Below are 20,231 nucleotides of genomic sequence, written 5' to 3'. Positions count from 1 at the left end.
TGGTCTACGATTTCCGGTAGATTTTAGAAGTGTGGATCCATCGACTCCTTTGTGACGGTTTGCGCCGCTGAATTCAACCTGCAAACATGGCGGACAAGCGTAACGTCGGTGACGCATCTTCAGTATTTAAGCGTAAGAACTTCAATGTTAATCACTAATTAACGTTTTTTTATTGTCTCATAAGATTGACGGTTGGATGTTGTGTAAAAAGAGTACCTGAAATGTACGTGTGAATGAAATGTGGAGAAATAAATCAAGGGAATGGTAAATGAAATTATATAGTGTAAATTAAATAAAGGAATAACGAATGAAGAAAAGCTGAACGAGGAGTTTGTCTATGGTGACAGTGTGCGTAACTAGGCAACAAGGTTCGCTTCCGTTATATGACGTGTTCGTATGTCCAGGTACTTGCATCCTCTTTTGCTACGAACTCAAACGTATTAGTGCACAGTATAAGTAGGTGAATTGGGACGCAGCATAAGGCTTCGACTACTACAACTGCACTGAATAGTTAACAAGTAAAATAACTTTTTTTTAATTTTACCGTCTGCTCTAGGCATCACATTCATATCGGTGTACAACCAATGATATGCGCACAACCCGGAAAGTCTGGGTTCAAGAGTTGTAATTAGGACACTGTGGTGGCATTAAAGTGCACTCACCTTGTAATTACGATATTTCCATCAGGACTTGAAGGCAGCATTAATGAGACCAAAGCATGCTAAGACTTATAGAAATAGAAACAGAAAAAAATGGAGTAACCCCAAAGGACTAATCCCAAAGAACCAAGCCAATCAAGGTGAGACATAGAACAGGTGAGCACATTAGGGTAATCAGTCGTGTCATGTGGAGACCAAAACCAAAACAAAAGCTCATGGGGTGTCCTCCAAACAAAAATACACAAGCATGTGGCACCTTAATGGACCTTAACTGAAATGAAGAAACTAGAGAGTAGTATCACATGGCAATATTGCAAATCATGTTTTCACCAAATTGTCTAGATCTCAAACTAAACTTTAGCTACTGTACTAAATTTAGACAAGGTCTAAATTAGATTAAGGTCTAGAAACACGTTTACATATGGCAAACTCGACTTTTAAAGCAACGTTTGGCACTTTTGTTTGCATTGAGGTTGATTTGGGGTGAATATCAGCTGAGCTCTGTCAGGGACTTTGAGGTTGAGATCACACTGAGGCTATCACTCCCGGTGCTGAGCTAACGTCAGCGTGTTCTCCTCACAACATACACCACCTTGAAACAATGATGAGTAATGTGTCTAGGACTTAAATGCACTGCATAGACACACACACACACACACACATACACTAAATCCTTCTTTTTTCAAACAACTACACATTCACCACCAAGCACAAACCCCATATATATACATACATGCCACTTCTGTCCTAATGTTTTAGCAGCTCTGTATGCCCAAGAGTGAGAGAAATCATTGTAAGAGGCTGGAATCTCTCGCTCTGGGGCACAAGATGTTTTCTGTATGAGGAGATGTTTTCTTGCACTTCGGTCCAGGGCCTTAGAGTCCTCAATTTTTCAACAAGCTGTCATGTGTCCCAGCGCCTCAGTAATATCCATCTCCATATTTCATCTTTTAGGGGCCAGATGGAGGTAGCTGCTGCGCAACTCTTGAGAGCCATTTGAATCTGACATTTTAAATACCCCTGAACATGGAATTTGAAACCATTAAAATAATCTATGCAGAATAATAATATGCTTTATATGATTTAATGCCCAAGAAACTACACTAAAAGTGGCACAGCAATATCTCCATATCATTACCCTCATAAAATAAATAAATAAATAAATAAAAACCCTGCCCAAGCCCATGAATATGCATGAATTTGCACTTTGTTAACACCCACATGTCCTCCTGCCATTGCTAATAGCTAGCTGGCTAGTTAATTGCTAGTTAGCCTTGTGAGGCAGACTTCTAGCTGTTGCTAATATGGAGAGACCATTTGACTGACATTACAGACGACCAACAACAGAATATTCAGAGCCTCTTGAAGTGAGTCGGTTATATGTTTTCAACCCGTCAACACTATATCTTGCTCTGAAAAGCTTTCTGTGTTTTCAGGTGTGCAGTAATACGTGGTTATTTGTGTACCACATCAGAGGCAGAGCTCCAATTGCAGAATTTAATAATAATTTTGAAAGAAAAATGACCGATGGACATATGCCCAGGAAATTAAATGATACTGAAAACATTGAAAATAATGTTGCCTTGATATCTCGAGGCTAGCTAGTAGCTTTCAAACAGCAACGGGAAAAATGCACAGTCCTGATTGTTTAATCCTGTTTCTCAGCATAGCAGCTGGTAGGCTTTAAAATTTAATTAAACTAATACAAAGGACGCATTTATTTAACACGCGGTGATTAAATATGGAGGATGACTGTGCCGACCTTTTATGAACATTGTTACTGTGCAAAACAATGTTATTCAGCACATATATCTGCTCCACGTGTGTCATTTTAATCGGCCATAAATAGGCATTTGGAACTGTCGTGAAATATTTTAGGGGGTCGAAGTCTCAGAGATGCACAGTCAGTAAAATGTGGCAAGACTTCACAACTTTAGAAGATATCTCTTCACAATAGAGATATTATCTAAAGTGGATTGCAAACAGGTGTCCGGTCATATCGGTGATCTCTTGTGCTCGGAGATTTTGACTGTTACAGTTTTATCGTTGCTAGCCATCATGACGTATATACAGAATTAAAGGGGAACCAAGCAGATTTCTTGATTTTCACCGGTATATCCACAGTCGTTTATTTAAGAGTAAACAAACCTATTAAAACATGCCATAACAACATTTTTGTTTAGCACTAATGTTATCTAAGTTAGCGAGCTAGCTGGAACCAGCTTTCATTGCTTTTCCCAACCATAATTTTGTAGTTATAGTTAATCACTGAATGTAAAGATGGCATAAAGACCACAAAATCTAAAAAAAAAAAAAAAAAATCTAAAAAAAAGTAACTGGAATGATTTATAATGACGTATGGCTCTGGTGCTGGAAAGTTCGATAACGCTACGTAAGAACGTCCTTGGTAAAAAACGTTCACACATTCATCGTTAGAGTGTTTCGTGTTTGATACCAGATACGTGTATAGTCATGCATTTTAAACTGCCCTTAAACTTCCCAGAATTATTCCGAATCAGGCGTTACAGATGTGGCGTATAGTCGTTAGCTTGAAAAAATGCTCCAGTAGTCCTTTAATTGAATTTGTAATAATTTGCCATCTTGTGATTTCAGTTTCTCCAAAAACAAACATCAAATGAGGTTTCTATACTTGAGGGAAATGTCATAAAAACTAGCACGTTCATGACGACTCCCCCGTGAACAGAATGAAGCTGTGTATTTAAGGGGGTTTTGCCAGACGAGACAACAGGCTTCACGCTACATGAGTGTTTCCCAGCTTCACTACGAGATCCAGACAAAGCCCTACGCCTCAGTTCGCTTCTCTCTCACAGACACACACTGACAGGTTTCACACAGCGCATGGCTTAATGACATCGTCTTTACCAGGCGCTGTTGAACAGAGGCTGAGGAGCGAGATAAACCATCAGGCAGCCGATAGCTGGAGAATTAGAGAAACCCCTCGGGACATTAAGCCTCTCAGACCCCACAGCTAAATTTACTGCTGTACACACAAAAAGAGAGATATAAGAGTGTAAGTGGGGGAGAGGGAGAGAGAGCGAGAGAGAAAGAAAGAGAGAGAGAGAGTGTCTGTGTGTGTGTGAGTGTGTGAAGCTCCATAAGTAGAACATATCCTATATAGAGTAGAGGGGGGGGGGGGGGATTCATGGGGGAGCAGAAGGGATTCGTTACACACCAATGCATATTTTTGCATTCCAAAAATATATAACAATTCGCATAGCTCAGTGTTACGCTATACGATGATCCATAAATACAAAAACATATTACAAAACCTCACTCACACTCTGACCTTCAAAGGAATTTCAAAACAGCACTTAAATCAAGCTAACATCTACTATACCTGAAGTATAGGCTTTTATTATAGGGCTGTGAAAGTAACTGATAACGATCAAGGGTGGACAAATCAAAAAATCATCAGCTAACCCAACAGACATGTTAAAGCTCAGCTGTGTTTAACCCAGTCCCATGTTTTATGAATTAACTAGGCTAGAAAGTGGAGGTCAATGCAATTGAACTAAAATTTGATCATTTAAAAGTGTGACATACTTGTTATCTAGTTAAGAGGCTGGCTGCATAATTGGGGTCCCATTTGTGTCCAATAGATTTTGCATTTACACATACACATGCATATACATATACATATATATATATAACTTAGACTGCAAATATAAGAAATATAATAAAGTATACGTATCTTAAGAATCAAAAAATCTTTATATGTAAATATTTCCAGTTGAAATCTTTTCCAATCTTTTCCCATCAAAATCTTTTCCAATCTTTTCCAAATCCAGTTTTTCTGATCCAATCTCAATATTTCCAATTTGTTACAGGATTTGATCAAATTCTTTTTTTCCCCCTCCAATATCTGATCCCCCATTTATTCCTGGTATTGGTCCAATACCAATCCCAGTTTTCTCATGGGCTCCATCCATCCATCCATTTTCCATACTGCTTATCCCTGAAGTCTATCCCAGGTTACTCGGAGCACAAGACAGAGGACACCGTGGACAGGGTGCCAACCCATTCCAGGGCACAATCTAACACACATTCACACACTCATTCAATTCCATCCAATCTCTACTTAAAACGGTAAGTGCTTTATCCTGGTTAGAGTGGTGATGGATCCGAAGTCCTTAGAACACTTAACGTGAAGCAGGAATACACCTGGATTGGATGCCGGTCCATCTCAGGATGCCATGCACACACTCCTAGGGGCAATTTCGCATAGGCAATCCACCTACTGGTGTGTTTTTGTGAGGTGCAAGGAAACCGCAGAACCTGGAGGAAACCCACACCGACTCAGAGAACATACAGAGTAAGTCCACACAGAGAGTAACCCGAGCTCAGGATCGAACTTGGGTACCAAACACTTCTTTCCTAAATGCCCCTTCATTATCACAACAGCTCCAACAGTAAGGTTTCAAATGTGGAAAAGTTTGAAATCTGGCTTTCTTAATGTGGCATAAATATTCTCTAATAATGTATATGTTCATGCATTGCCATCACAACCTCCTCTAAAGTCTTTGTATATCCCCTCAGCAGCTTTTGGATCCTCTCAGTTGTAAATTTCTTCCCAATTTTTTCCTGACATCTCTGCTCTAACTCGCTCAGATTGCTTACCTGACCTTTGGTCCTGCTCCTTGACTTTTCTGTTATAGCTTTTTCAGCCTTCTTCAAATAAGGTCTCGGAGACCGAGAGTGATGTGACAAACCTTTGACATCTTTTTGTTGGTTCAAATTATTTTTGGGGGGGATTGTTTGGATTGTATCCTCCTTGTTGCAGGATACAGATAGATTGTATTTTTAATCTTATGGGTCTTTTTTTTATGTCGATAAATTGTAAAAAGAAAAAAAGAAAGCATGAAAGAAAGAAATCTTGGAAGAAATTTTTTGAATACCAATGAATGGAGCTCCTTAGACAATGTATTTTCGGGATGCAGAACATACAACACGGAGGAGTGTACGCTAAGTGTGTGATAGGAAGAGAGACAATGTATGAGGGTACAAGAAAGTGTGTCTAAGAGATTTGCGTGTGTGTGTGTGAGTGAGAGAGAGAGAGAGAGAGAGCGAAAGAGGCTATAAGGACGTTCAGGAGTGTTTTAACTTTGATGTTTTGTTTCCGGAAGCTCCTGGTACGCCGCATTAACAGCCACCGTATAGAGCATATGCTAGTTTAAATACAGATGTTTCATAATCATGCTGCGCTGCTCTTCTTTACTGAACACGTTCACAGCATGCTAAAGTGGCTCTGCAAAAAAAAAAATTTAAATAAATAAAAATAAAAATTGTCTCCATGGAAACTTCAGCTTGAGAAACTTTCTTTAATTGTACCTGAATGAAAGCCTTTGCACAAACTGTTTAGATTAAAGATAAACGTCTGTTCACTGTTCTTATATTTGCTTCCTATAACGAGGTACCGGTGGTGGTTATAAAAGAGATAAATGCCTGTGTAGCTCAGCGTGCATTTTATCAAGCATTTGGTAATATTTACATTGAATTAATTGACATTCAAATTAATTCTTTTGAAAGATACTTTTTTATCCAATGTGCCTTAACCGTGGCAGAGCTCAGTCGAGCTAAGCAGTTGTGGGTTTAAAGCCGTGCTCATGGTGGCAGTACTTGAAATCACAACCAGTGATAATCAGCTGCTACTGCGGTATTTTAAAGGGAACTTTAGCATCTGCTTTTCACATATGAAGTATTTATTCTATTTTGACAATCGTTTTATACGTGACATTAGAAGCAGTTTTGAGTTATTCTGCCTGTGACACAAGTAAACACCTCAAGTTTAAGAAAGCATCAATTTAATTCACCTCAATTATATGGAAATGTTTTTATTTATTTATTTATTTATTTATTCCAACCATTTTATAACATTATCTGGACATATCGATGGTTTATCGGAAGGAATGTAGAGTAAGACTCTCAATACAGTGTAACCGTCTGTTTTACGTGGCATCTGACAAGAAACTCTTGAATCTTGAATAGTTACGTGTCACTGTGTAATGGACACAAATCTAATCCATGCAGTTTGTAAGCCGATACCAGCTCTCAGAATGTCTGTGATGCTCCAGCACTGTAGAGTATTTTCACTGTAATGTTTTTTCACTTTCACTTTTGGGGGTGATCAGACTTCATAATATTACAGTACCCCAAAAGAACCCGAGTCACACACCCCTTCACCTCCCTCCACTGGCTTCCTGTCGCCGCCCGTATCAAAATCAAGGCCTCGAGGCTCACATACAAGACCTTGTCTGGAACAGCGCCCTCCTACCTCAACTCTCTCCTGAAGGCTTACGTTCCCTCACGCGATCTGCGATCGATTAACGACCGACGCTTACTGAGTAGCGCCTACTCAGCGTGGCTCAATGTCTCTTTCCAGAACCGTCACACTAACTGTTCCTCAGTGGCGGAATGAACTTCCAACCTCAATCCGGACCGCAGAATCTCTCACCATCTTCAAAAAACAGCTAAAGACCCACCTCTTCCGTGAGCACGTAACTAACCCCTAACAAAAAAAACCAAAACAACTTACTCTAGCTCTTACGTCCCTACTCTGCACACTTTGCTTCTCTAGAGCTCAATTATAAATCTTGCATAGTAGCACTACTTGTATTGTTCTCCGCTTGATATATCGCTTTGCTTGTATTTCCTCATTTGTAAGTTGCTTTGAATAAAAGCATCTGCTAAATGAATAAATGTAAATGTGCAGTTTGTGGTTTTGATACATGTGACTGCATTACTGTTTCGGATGGAGAAAAAACACGATAGCTAAAATTCAGCATATCAGCTTTGGCTACATTTGGGTTGTTAAAGCTGTGACGTTTTATTAATGATTTAAACCCTGCTCTTATTGACGACTAAACCACAGCTACAGTTATGTCCTTGCTAATGATGTTCAGTTGATGGATCTGAGTGCTACCACACAGTTGCCACAAATTCAATGCTTATATCCATCCATCCACTTTCCATACCGCTTATCCTACACAAGGGGACTCGGGCACAAGCCGAGGGACACCTGTGGACAGGGTGCCAACCCACTGCAGGGCACAATCACACACACACACTCACACACACACTATGGACAATCTGGAAATGCCATTCAGCCTAAAACACGTCTTTGGACTGGGGGAGGAAACCAGAGTACCCAGAGGAAGACCCCACCCCTCCCAATTCATATGAATTATAATTCATATAATTCTTCTATGAATATATGAATTATATATTCATATAATTTTATATTAGCAACATTTTTTTTTCTAAATGTTTTCTAAACATTTCTGAGAATATTTCTGTATAACATTCCTACAACATTTCAGTTGTTTACACATTAACACTATCGTTTCTGTTATATTCAACTGGACAACAATTTCATTAACTTAATCATTATGACTGCATGAATTTGCCATATGGTATGTTGATATGATATGATATACAGAAAAAGGAGCAGAGATATTCTGCATGATTTTATTCTTTCAGTAAGGACTTGGTCTGTTATGGTCTGTCTGTTAAGTCCCTCACCATGGCTACAAGTGGAATATTTAAAATCTGTTGTGTTCACTTTTATGAACCCATTCAGCTGCAAAGCGGGTTTGTAGCTGCATGTAAAGCCTCTGATTAGAAGACCTGTCTAATTAATTATCACAGCTACAGCTCTGGGGTGAAGCTGGTGGTTTGCTTTGAGCGTGCTCAACTTCCCGTGAACCTCAGTTTGCCTCAGTGTGTTGATGAAGCTCACAGAGTGGACGGTTCAGCTGGAGGAAATGTGAGCAAAAAGGGAGTGAGACAGACATGCACGTTTGATTGATTGCTTTATTAATGTTCAGAGGGAAAATTTGTCACATTACGTTGAAAAAAAATCACTGCAGTCCACACACACAAACATCAAAAAATGCAGAAGACTACTTTAGAGTACAAAATAAACAAGCTGACTGCAAAATTATTGGCACCTTTCAAAAGAACTTTATATAGATTCTGAGTGTTCATTTTCCTGAAGGGTGCCAATAATTTTGCAGTTGACTATATGTTCTGTACACCGACGGAGAAATGAAATATTGTATTCTCTTATACAGATTAACCCACACATCAGAAACATCGAGGAATACAGAAGACTACTTTAGGGTACAAGATAAACAAAATTATTGGCACCTTTCAAAAGAACTTTATATGATTCTGAGTGTTCATTTTCCTGAAGGGTGCCAATAGTTTCGGAGTTGACTATATGTTCTGTACGCCGAGGGATAAATGAAATACTGTATTCTCTTATATATATAAGATTAACCCACACATCAGAAACATCAAGGAATTCAGAAGACTACTATAGCGTACAAGATAAACAAAATTATTGGCACCTTTCAAAAGAACACTGTATCATTGCTGATTGTTCATGTTCCTGAAGGGTGGCAAGCATTTTTCAGTTGACTGTATGTTCTGTACGTGCATGATGGACAAAAATACTATATCCTCTTATATAGGCAACCACACAGACGCACAAACAAACAACACACACACTGAGCAAAATCCAGCTCTAGGGATTTTACAGCAAATATCTCCAATAAGCATTCCCACAACACATACAACATGCATTATACAAAATCCCTGGCACTGACTTAATGCCTAATGTTCATATAAATCTAACTGGATAAAAGTAAACAGAATGAATTCAGCACTGGGGATTTGACTCTGCACAGTGATGCATCATGCCTACATGAACACATTCACACATAACGTACGTATATATATATATACGCATATTATAGCATATTTTTCACTACATATTCAGCATACGAATAATTTGAAGGTCATCGGTTGACAGCTACGAGGCTAGCCAAGAAGTCATTAAAATTGATCTCACACAAAATCTACATCAAGTTTGTCAGTAATCTCACGTCTGTCACGAATCAAGAATGAGTTCGGAAGCGATCTCAGATATATAACATTTATTATATAAACAAACAACAAAACATAGACACTAAGACAACTAGGCACAATACTGTGGTATGAAACAAACCACGGAAACAGGGAACATGGTAGTCTAAGACAACGAAAGACAGACAAACAGTGCAGACAATGGCTATACATACAAGAGTGCTCATTAACAGAAGCGTGAATCAGGTGCAGGTGGTCATATGACATGTAGTGCAGTGCAGTGGCTGATGGGAACTGGAGTCCAGAGTTTCCTGACACATGACAACGTGCACTCGCACCTATAAACATGAAGAAAAACTTCACCGTGTAGCTAAACGCTGTAATGTCATTGAAGTGTACATGCTTTTCCACAAATGAAATTTTGTTTTATACTTACAATGACGAATCATTATGTTGTGCAACGAATTGCGTAACCGAACTCCATCATTTAATATGTTGTCGATTATCATACTTAATACATGACCGCCAGTTCATTATTTGGCTGGCTGATGGTATCCATGTCGCAAGTAAAATATAAAAAATTAAATATTACTATAACTTTTTCGTCAGACATCTACAACTAAATTCAAAGTAGCTGTAAAAAAAATGATGGAAAACTCTGATGGAGCTTTAGTGAGAGTATAAAGTACATTATTTATTTTTATGGGTTATATGTATGAATATGGACTTATCTGTATGGAGATTATGGATTTCTTTTTTTCTGGAGTGAATTATACGACAGCTCTGCTGAATTCTCGATTGTGATCATTTGGACAGAATGTGTTGGTTAATTTTCCGTAACAGCAGCTCTGACAATAGTTCTGGCTGCAAGGTTTATACCAAAGCGCTCATTCTAATACGTACTCATTTGTCTTGTAGCAACACTAGGTTGGTAACAGTAAATCTGCTTCGTGTTTGATATCGACTATTTTCCTATAACGGCAAGCTTCATGGTATTTTATATCTTACACATGTTATTATATTCTGATTACATTCTTATTCTACAGAATATTATGCATTAGCATGTAAACTTATGGACGTCATAATATACAGGATGTAATGTGGGAATTTCTTGGTATTCTATGGGATTTGTAGGAATTTTATGTGCTTTTTTATGTCATTCGGAGTTGCCTTTAATTGCAGGCGAAGTAACCGTGTGTACCATATATGTTCATGTTGTCCCGTACACACTCAATGAATTGCCTTCCCATGAGTTCCTATGGTATAATCCCTGATTGATTATGCCTAGATTTCGTTGGGAATTTCATGAGAATTCCAAACATTCCTTGGCTGGAGAAATTTTGAGGTGAGTCGGTTTCCCGCTGAAACGATTGCCAAAAAAGCCAGATGACGCAAACCGAAATTGTGACAGGTGATTTAAAGCTCAGACGTTCTTTCTCGAACGAAAGAGCTTTCTTTTACAACAGCGAGTGTGTTTAGAGCGATTTCGCTCACTGATCCCAAACGCAGCCTACGTACATCACGCAGGTTTTACTGATGCTCAATAAAGCCACCCACAATCTGCTCCAGCACAGTTGAATCTATAATGCAAGGCTGTGTGTATGTGTGTGTGTGTATGTGTATGTGCGTGTATGTATATACACTGATCTAATCTCGGCGTCTCGATGATTCAGGGATGTGAATGAAGAGTTAAGTCTGTTGTTGAATGTGCAGTTTTTGAAAGGCTGTGAAATGGCTTTGCGTCCCTCTGTGCATCACTTCATTTGACTAAAACCACTCTAATCCTCGATGGATAATCTGTCAAATGGCTTCCTTTTGTGTCCTTCTCTCTACACACTCTCCCTGTGTTCCTCTTCTTACTGACCCACATTTAGAAAACCTCACAAATTAGAAATGTGCATCCTAATGTACAGTGATATACACAGTTCTAAAGAAAGCGAGAACCTGCCCCTAAATCCCTAATCTTACTTTATGACCTGCGATAAATTTGAGGCTTACGAGTGTTTTTAAAGAATCGATGTAAGTATTTTCTGCTCATCTTTTTCTCCGCCCGACAAACAGCTGCATCTGAAACCTCCTTATGGAGATTTATCTGCGCACATTAGTATGCAGAAGCCGAACACCGCTGGATTAAAGCCTATCAAAGGAGAATTATCATACTGAATTACGGTAACAGAAACCTGCTAATCCAAACGCCTGGCACTTTTTTTTTTAGGACTTCTGGAAAAAGGTTCCATTTAGTCTGGGAATGAAAAGGCCAGAGAAATAGTTAAGCAAGCAAGCAAGTAGTTATGTAAATGAATCACGTCCACCAGCCTGAACAAGCCCTAGTGTATCGGCAGGCACATTAGCAATTTTTTTTAAATAGTATTCCTTTAATGGAGAATTACTTAGCGGTGTAATTAAAGCCATGACCGGGCAGAACCTGTGTCTGAAAAATACGGCTTTAATGGGTGAGGTGTTAATGCGTCTACGGCTTAGACTCATATTATTTGCCATTTAAATGAGGAAATTCCAGCACATGAAATCAGGTTGGTGTGAGATGCGGATCCGTGATGTAAATTAGGGGAGCTTGAGTAACAGTCATGGCAAAAACATGCGCACTTTGAATTAAACAAACTTGAATCTCCTTGCATTTGAATTGCATATTCATTAGGATGAATACTTTGGCTCATATTAATTAAATCTAATCAGCTAAGAGTGATAGTGTTGCACTTAGTTAAAGTAGATGGTTACCATTAGACTGTTTGAACTATCTAACCAATCACAGAAGACTTGGACTGTTTTCCAATCTGTAGACAGAGTAGCCTAGGCATAGTTATATACTATCAGGTCATATTTACTTATTTTTTTCATTTAGTTTAGTGTAACAGCGTATATATATTGAAAATCGCAGTCACATCCAAGTAACCCTTACATCAGAATGAAACACAATCTGTACCATATTAGAATTTTTTTTATTATTAATTATTTATTTTCGTTTAAAGTTGTATTAAAGTACGCAAATGAGGCAGTAATTGTGATGGGATTGACGTCTCATCCATGACGCATTCCCACTTCATGCCTAGGATTCTTGGGATTAGCTGTGGATCTACTACAACCCTGATCAGGATAAAGCACTTATTGTAGATGAATAAATAAAAAAAAGAGGTAATACATCAGATTTGCATATCCTAAAAAATCATTTTTCAGTAAATGAATTGATCAAATTGGTAGTATTATTTTATGTATGTATTCAAAGAGATAATTAGTATGACAAGAATATATTTGTGTGTGTGTGTGTGGGGGGGGGGGGGGGGGGGGGCGCAATGTCAAATGAAATGGCTGATAAACATAATGTGAGTAACCAGCAGAATCCCAGGAAACAGATGATCTTTCAAATTGAAATATTACCTCAGCTAAGCAAATGTCTGTACAAGGAATGCAGAGCAGTATGCTTTAAGAAATAAGCTTAAAAAACATATGTTGAGCATGAAAAAAATGAAAAATACTGTACAAGAAGATTTGATAGATGTAGTTGGGATAAAAATATGTATAAAAATAAATGAATCAATAGTTCATTTCTTTTTACACACTATGCAAGTATAAACGTTATTGATCGGGAAAAAATGACATTTTAACGTGGCATTTAAACGGATAAAAATGCTAAAGTATCATTAAATTGACTAAATTATTGTGATAACAATGATATTAAAATGTTTTCAATGAAATAATTGTGATCGTCATTTTAACCATTTATTCAGAGTTGATATCCTGCGTCTCCTGTTTCCAGATTCCTCAGATCAGCTACGCCTCCACAGCCCCGGAGCTCAGTGACAACAACCGCTATGACTTCTTCTCGCGGGTGGTTCCTCCGGACTCGTACCAGGCTCAGGCCATGGTGGACATCGTGAAGGCTCTCGGCTGGAATTACGTCTCTACTCTGGCCTCCGAGGGCAACTACGGAGAGAGCGGCGTGGACGCATTTGTTCAGATCTCTCGAGAGGCAGGTACAGTAATGCGCACAGTAGAAGAGTCTCGATTAACCGTCCTAACACTGCTTCTATTAAGCTAATTTAGTGAAACGTTTGGTGATACATCTAAATCCTAAATGGGTTTTCATATTGCCCCTCTACAACAGGGGTGACGAACTCAAATTCTGCCCAGACCACATCACTATTTTCATGAGGCTTTGAAGGACCATAATTGAAAGCTATTAAATGTTGGGGGAAAAAAACAGTAAAAATAAATACAGGCAGATGGTTAAAAATATTTTTTAACTGTAATATTCAGGAGAGATTAAACAAATTCTACAGTCAACTCCACATTGTGTAAGGCTCTTCTGGGAAAGTATATTTTTCCTTTTCTTTTGCTTTAATAAAAGATTATCACTTTGTAGGAAGTGTAGTGCCCTAATCAGATTTTTGCCATAATTGTGGAAAAGATTAGTTGACCAGCATTAGGCCTAGAATAGTCGTCCAACCCCTTATATAGGCTATATAGGTATTATATCCATCTGTCCATCCTTTTTCTGTACCATATACCTACACAGGGTCGTGGAGGAGCCTGGAGCCTATCCCATGTACTATTCCAGCCTACAATGTCTTTGGACTTGGGGAGGAAACTTTAGTACCCAGAAGAAACCCCCCGAAGCACATCGAGAACATGCAAACTCCTATAGGCCTTATATCTGTTTTCCAAATATATATGAGAATATATAACGGGGCGGCGCACGGTGGCTTAGTGGTTAGCACGTTCGCCTCACACCACCAGGGTTGGGGGTTCGATTCCCAATGTGACTCTGTGTGTGCGGAGTTCGCATGTTCTCCCCGTGCTGCGGGGGTTTCCTCCGGGTGCTCCGGTTTCCTCCCCCAGTCCAAAGACATGCATGGTAGGCTGATTGGTGTGTCTAAAGTGTCTGTAGTGTATGAATGGATGTGTATGTGATTGTGCCCTGCGATGGTTTGGCACATGGTTGTGTACCCCGCCTTGTGCCCCATGCTCCCTGGGATCGGCTCCAGGTTCCCCCGTGACCCTGAAAAAGGATAAGCAGTATAGAAGATGGATGGATGGATATATAACGGGAAGAAAGAGATTTAAGAAGAACTCACACTGAATTGTATGTTGGATGCTAAGAATACATGTCCTTCGTCTCCCATCCCACGCCGTTGCTTTGCCATCACCGATTCCTTTCTCAACACGTTTGTAGGTCTCAATCCTGGGTGATTCATTTTGGGATTTGGAGTCAATCACAACACTGCAGACTAACCCCTGATGCATTTCTGAGTCATTATTAGACCAGCGTCTGACTTCAAACGCAGATAGCTGTTTATTTTAACACGCTATACAGTAGCACGTACGCAATGCAGGCGGTTATAGGTTGCTACGTTATAGGTCTGCTGTTGAAAATGCTGAGTAGTAGTTACTACGGGCATGTTTGGTACATGGGCTCAACAGGAATCAGTATGGGGTATATGTAAAACTGTACAACAGATATTCCTTTGAGATCCCAAGCACTAGGGATGGGCAATAGGAGTAAATATTATATAATGGAATCATTGGAATGAACTCTATGATACACAATATTACGATACACTGATATATGATATATCAATAACGACATTACATCACCATATTGCCTAGCCTTGCCCTGCACTTAAAAATATAGTACCTACAAAATCCATATGCTAAGCTGGCCACCTAGCTAACCTGTCTAATTTTAGTTGTTATGATGTATTTTGGCAGGTTTGACTGCTATTTATATATATATATAGAAGAATCTCAGATACTAAGATCCCAATAGTGTTCTGAGATAAATCTGAGTTACCAGCAGTTAACTAGCCAGCTAGCGCTTTGGAAAGCAGGAGGGCTTTTTCTGAAATTCCAAGATAGATCCTGAGGTAAATGTGCTAGAACTTAACTAGCCAGGTGACTGTTTGGGAAAGCAGGAGGGCAGGACGGCTTTTTGCTAATTCAAATATAGATGCTAAGTTAAAGCTGCTAGCAGATAACTAGCCAACTAGCTACTTTTGGAAAGCAGGAGGACATTAGGGCTTTTTTTTTTTTTTTTTTTTTTGCTAAATTCCAAGACAGATCCAAGCTTAGCCTTGGCAAAGTAGGAGGACATGAGTGCTTTGCTAATTTCCAAAATAGATCCTAGGGTAAATGTGTAAAGGTTTTCCTAGACCATTTTTGGCACTACATGGATTGATTATATATAATGGTTTAAAATGATATGTACTGGGGTACTTTAAAGCAGGAAAAAGCAATGTGTGTGTGTGTCTGTGTGTGTTTGTGTGTGTGTCATAAGAAGAGGAACCGAGAACCACTTATCTAACACAGTTACTCTAAAATTCAATCAGATCTCTGACTGGATTATTTGGCTGGAGGCATTTTGGACTAAAGAAATAAACTAGATAGATGTCCATCCTGCACTCGTCTCACAGAATGCAGCTTAGTGCTGTTTTGACTCGTCTTCATTTCACTCCGTTATTGACTTTTCAACTCTAGTGGTTTTACTTTCTATGGGAATTAATGTTGTAAATAAGTCATATTTACTACCAAGTGCTGTAAGTAATATTTACCACCTTATTCTCTATTTCTACCTCACTGACTCGCAAGACATTGTCTATAGAGTCATATGCGACTTAGTCATAGGAAATGGTAGGAACCAAATCGTGGAGAAGAGATGGTATGCGAAAGTGGATTTGAATTTTTTTATTGATTGCGATGTCAAATTTTAGGCAAGGGTCATATATATATATATATATATATATATATATATATATATATATATATATATATATATATGTATATGTCACGATTAATGACGTTTCTGAATGGAGCTCTGTTATAAAAAAAGATTTATGAAACATCGAGGAGTCATGATAGGTTTATTAGTCAGAGAACATGTTAAATATTGCTTTATTATTATAATAATGTGTGTGTATGTTTACATAGCGCCTCAAGCTCTCTGTACAAAAAAAATTACTAGTAGGAAAAAGAAGAAAACAGGGAGTGTTTTCTTGTGAAAAGAGGGAGACAAAAAAAATGGCAGAAAGGAAAGGGCAAAATAAATAAATTCCCCAATCAGGAATGATTAACAAGATAGAATAGCCGGAGTTTTTAATTTAGTTTTACTGATATTTTGCTTTATTGTGAACTGGATTCCATTTTGTAGATTAGTGTTATTATTCCGATTGTATTAATAATATTTGTGATGAACAGTTCATCCATCACGCAATGTAGTCTGTTAACAGTAAGCGCTGGTTGCTAAGCAACATAACAGACAAAGATTAAGACATTATATAGAGAGAACAATGGCTTAAGTGGTCACAGACGACACAAACAACACAACAATCAGATTTTTAGAAACTATCCATTTTATAATGTACTATATTTATAACAACTTGTAAGGCATGCCTCTGTATTACTTTTTGTTCTTATCCTGTATCACCTTTACCTTATTTTACCCCTAACACTTCATATTTAACTCATCAGCTAATTATATGGGAGTGGATTGAGCTACAGTGACGCTGCTCTCCAGGCCCAGATCAAATCTGACCCTCCTTAACCTTCAAAGTCTTTTTTTTACTCTCAGCTGAAGCAAATTAATCAACCTATTAATATCACACCCAGCACTGTACGTCCCAAAGAGCTTGAAAAACATGGCCGGGACATCTGTACGCATTTATACCAGTCTTCTCGTAACTTCTCTGTGGTCATTAATATAAATTGGAGCTGGTCAACATCAGTGAGACAAATTTCGACATCAGTGTCTATCTTCTTGTGAGACAGGAGGCCTGTGCATTGCTCAGTCTATGAAGATCCCCCGAGACCCCAAACCCGGAGAGTTTGACAAGATCATTAAGAGATTAATGGAGACCCCGAACGCTCGAGGGATCATCATCTTCGCCAATGAAGACGACATCAAGTAAGTCCATCAATGCTCATGTACTGTCCGTACTGCTATCCTAATCAATCCTGGCTTTCATTGCAAGATTGCACAGAAGGAAAAACTGCAATTTTTCCATTGTATTTTAGTATCATTAGGAAAGTTTGTACTGTACCTGCATATAGAAAATGTGCTGTTGCTAATAAAGTGGACAATGAGTCTATATAGAGTGTATATAGAGTGTAATATGTATATATACCGATCAGTTCAGCCATAACATTACAATCACCCATTGACCCATTGATGCATGGACTCCACAAGACCATCTGAAGGTGTGCTGTGGTATCTGGCACAAAGATGTTAGCAGCAGATCCTTCAAGTCCTGTAAATTACGAGGTGGGGCCTTCACGGATCGGACTTGTTTGATCAGCACATCCCACAGATGCTCGATCGGACTGAGATCTGGAGAATTCGGAGGCCAAGTCAACAATTTGAACTCTTTGTCATGTTCCTCAAACCATTCCTGAACAATTTTTGTGGTGTGGCAGGGCGCGTGATCCTGCTGAAAGAGGCCACTGACATTAGGGAATACCGTTGCCTTGAAGGGGTCTACTTGGTCTGTGGCCAAGTACTTGGCCTACCTATGTTTAGGTAGGAGGTATGTGTCAAAGTAACGTCCAGATGAATGCCAGGACGCAAGGTTTCCCAGCAGAACATTGCCCAGAGCATCACACTTCCTCCGCCAGCTTGCCTTCTTCCCATAGTGCATCCTGGTGCCATCTCTTCCCCAGGTAAGCGACCCACATGCACCCGGGCAGCCACATGATGTAAAAGAAAACTTGATTCATCAGACCAGGACACCTTCTTCTGTTACTCCATGGTCCAGTTCTGATGCTCACGTGCCCATTGTAGGTGTTTTCAGCGATGGACAGGGGTCAGCATGGGCACTTTGATCGGTCTGTAGCTACACAGCCCCATACGCAGCCAGCTGTGATGTGTATGTTCTGACACCTTTCTATCATAGCCGGCATGAACTTTTTCAGCAGTGTGTGCTACAGTAGCTATTCTGTGGGATCAGACTTGGGCACCCATGACCTGTCGCCGGTTTATCAGTTGTCCTTCCTTGGAACACTTTTGGTAGGTACTGTTATATAGGTACCCATTTTTTCCTGCTTCCAACACATCAACTTTGAGAACTGACTGTTCACTTGCTGCCTAATATATCCCAACCCTTGACAGGTGCCATTGTCAGTGGATTTAATATTATGGCTGATTGGTGTATGATCCTGTTAGAAACCTATTGTTCAATTCCACAACCTGTTAATTCTAAGTGTTTCTGACAGGCTTATCATTTGTTTGGAAGTGTTTCTGCTGTAAATACACTGCTATTTATATAATGCTGATGGTGAGGCAGTTATAAGACAAATGTGCATTGCTTGGCTTGTTTCCGCACCTGTTATAGCTGCATGAGGGTGTATTGTGGGTGTATTCGTAGACAAAAGAGGGAAGATTTAGTTTGAAATCATTACAAGCATAATTAGAATGGAGTCCCTTTGATGCTTTGATAGGCTAATAAAGGGGGCAGGAAAATTAAATTAGGCATTGGGCTGTGAAGCAGAGTGAAGAGCATGATGGGTAAAATCTCCAGACCGTGTGTTATACAGGGAAACAGATGGGTCCGTGTAGATTTGGGTTTATGAATATTTATGCGTATTATGTTGGTAGTAAAAGAGTAGATACGAAACTCAGACTCAGTCAAAATAAAATATTGTTGGGTATATATTATATATTTTATGTCTAATTCTGACTCAAAATACAGTATGTTGCATACAGTATATTAGTATATTACGTAGTATATAATGAAAACAGCTCACCAAATGAGATATTTTACATTTTGTAAGCTTGACTCGTGTAATGCTCTAACACAGGAGCTTGACCCAGCCTCCAGCGTGAGCTGTATCCGCTTTTAAAATGTCACTTTAAGAGTTCAGAGGTATGAAAGCTGTCAGCGATTACAGCCTTCCTGATGTTATCTCTGCCGTTCAGTGGCTTTTCATATTGAACACAGGTACTGTGATGCTGTCGTCTTGACAGCGCTTTCATTGAAGCCTTGACGGGCTCGGTGGCCAAAGTAGCAAAGGATGAAAAGCCGTAAGTGGAGATAGAGCGATGTAAAACATTTACCTTCAACTACAATGCTGAGGAGTGACAGACTGTCAGTCTGTCAGTCAATGTATTAAAAGCCTGAATCTTGAATTGAAGAAGGTCTTCACTTCACACGGCTGGCCACCTGAGCTAGTGTGCTGAACGTAAGAACATTTTCAAAGTCTAGTTCAAGAGAAAAAGTTTCGCTTTTAACTGCTGCTGTCTCTGAAAGTGACTGGAAAGCATCAGGGTTTGCAGGGTGAATATTTCTCCTTATGAGACGAGTTGAGATGAAATATACATTTAAAGTTGGCAAAAAGCCAATATGATTTCAAATTTAATTTTTTTTAAGAATGTTTCACATTTGTGTCACAAGCATATGGTGCAATAATAAAAAATGTAGTTTCAAAAAGGCCACGCCTCCTTTTTTACTAGGACTGACAGAAACAGAGGCCATATCTCCTTCTTTACTAGGACTGCCAGAAACAGAGGCCACACCTCCTTCTTTACTCAGACTGCCAGAAATCAAGGCCACGCCTCCTTTACTAGAACTGACAGAAACCGAGGCGATGCCTACTTCTTTACTAGGACCAGAAACTGAGGCCACAACTCCTTCTTCACTAGGACTAACAGAACAAGAGGCCACACCTCCTTCTTCACTAGGACTA

At 39.2% G+C, this 20,231-nt stretch overlaps 1 protein-coding gene across 1 annotated transcript in view; it reads left to right on the top strand.

Moving 5' to 3' along the window:
* The window catches only part of grm6a (glutamate receptor, metabotropic 6a), a 76,795-nt gene that overhangs the window by 24,302 nt on the left and 32,262 nt on the right, over nt 1–20,231 (top strand). Inside the window, exons 3-4 of the mRNA XM_047155728.2 lie at nt 13,318–13,534; nt 17,322–17,457. Of these exons, the coding sequence (XP_047011684.1) occupies nt 13,318–13,534; nt 17,322–17,457 (353 nt within the window). The remainder of the gene's footprint in view (nt 1–13,317; nt 13,535–17,321; nt 17,458–20,231) is intronic.

Source organism: Ictalurus punctatus, chromosome 5, assembly GCF_001660625.3.
Source record: "Ictalurus punctatus breed USDA103 chromosome 5, Coco_2.0, whole genome shotgun sequence".
Taxonomy (NCBI): domain Eukaryota; kingdom Metazoa; phylum Chordata; class Actinopteri; order Siluriformes; family Ictaluridae; genus Ictalurus; species Ictalurus punctatus.
The sequence above is the reverse complement of the archived record's forward strand: the minus strand, read 5'-3'. Positions and strand labels throughout refer to the sequence as shown.